The sequence below is a fragment of the Salvelinus sp. IW2-2015 genome, unplaced genomic scaffold (assembly GCF_002910315.2).
Source record: "Salvelinus sp. IW2-2015 unplaced genomic scaffold, ASM291031v2 Un_scaffold4152, whole genome shotgun sequence".
NCBI classification, from domain to species: domain Eukaryota; kingdom Metazoa; phylum Chordata; class Actinopteri; order Salmoniformes; family Salmonidae; genus Salvelinus; species Salvelinus sp. IW2-2015.
This window is the reverse complement of record NW_019945424.1, coordinates 56,083-56,392: the sequence shown is the minus strand read 5'-3', so window position 1 is coordinate 56,392 and position 310 is coordinate 56,083. Positions and strand designations below refer to the sequence as shown.

The window sequence follows — 310 nt, the reverse complement described above, 5'->3', positions numbered from 1 at the left end:
AAAGCGTTGGTTAGATATCGCTCCACGAGGGGCTCCTTCATTCCTTACTTAGTGATCTGGATGAGCACTATGACCAGCCAGCGACCTCCCTCCCCCCACAGCTTGGTGGCCCCCATCTCCAGGAACACCTCCACATACTCCACCACTGACAGCCAGGTGAGAAGCCTCTGCTGAGAGAGAGACTGAACAAACAACCGCACACACACACGGTCAGGGATTGCACAGTCAGTTCCGATAGCACTTCCCTGTTTCAGAGTGTTTTCTTCCATTTTGTGCCCAATGAACACAACCCAGCACATATTTAGACTAT

The 310-nt window shown here is 51.6% G+C and overlaps 1 protein-coding gene across 2 annotated transcripts in view; it reads right to left on the bottom strand.

Moving 5' to 3' along the window:
• pex16 (peroxisomal biogenesis factor 16) overlaps positions 1–310 on the bottom strand; it is a 14,873-nt gene that overhangs the window by 7,865 nt on the left and 6,698 nt on the right. For both annotated transcript variants that reach the window (XM_024143575.2, XM_070441510.1), the window contains exon 4: positions 49–182. In XM_024143575.2, the coding sequence (XP_023999343.1) occupies positions 49–182 (134 nt within the window). The remainder of the gene's footprint in view (positions 1–48; positions 183–310) is intronic.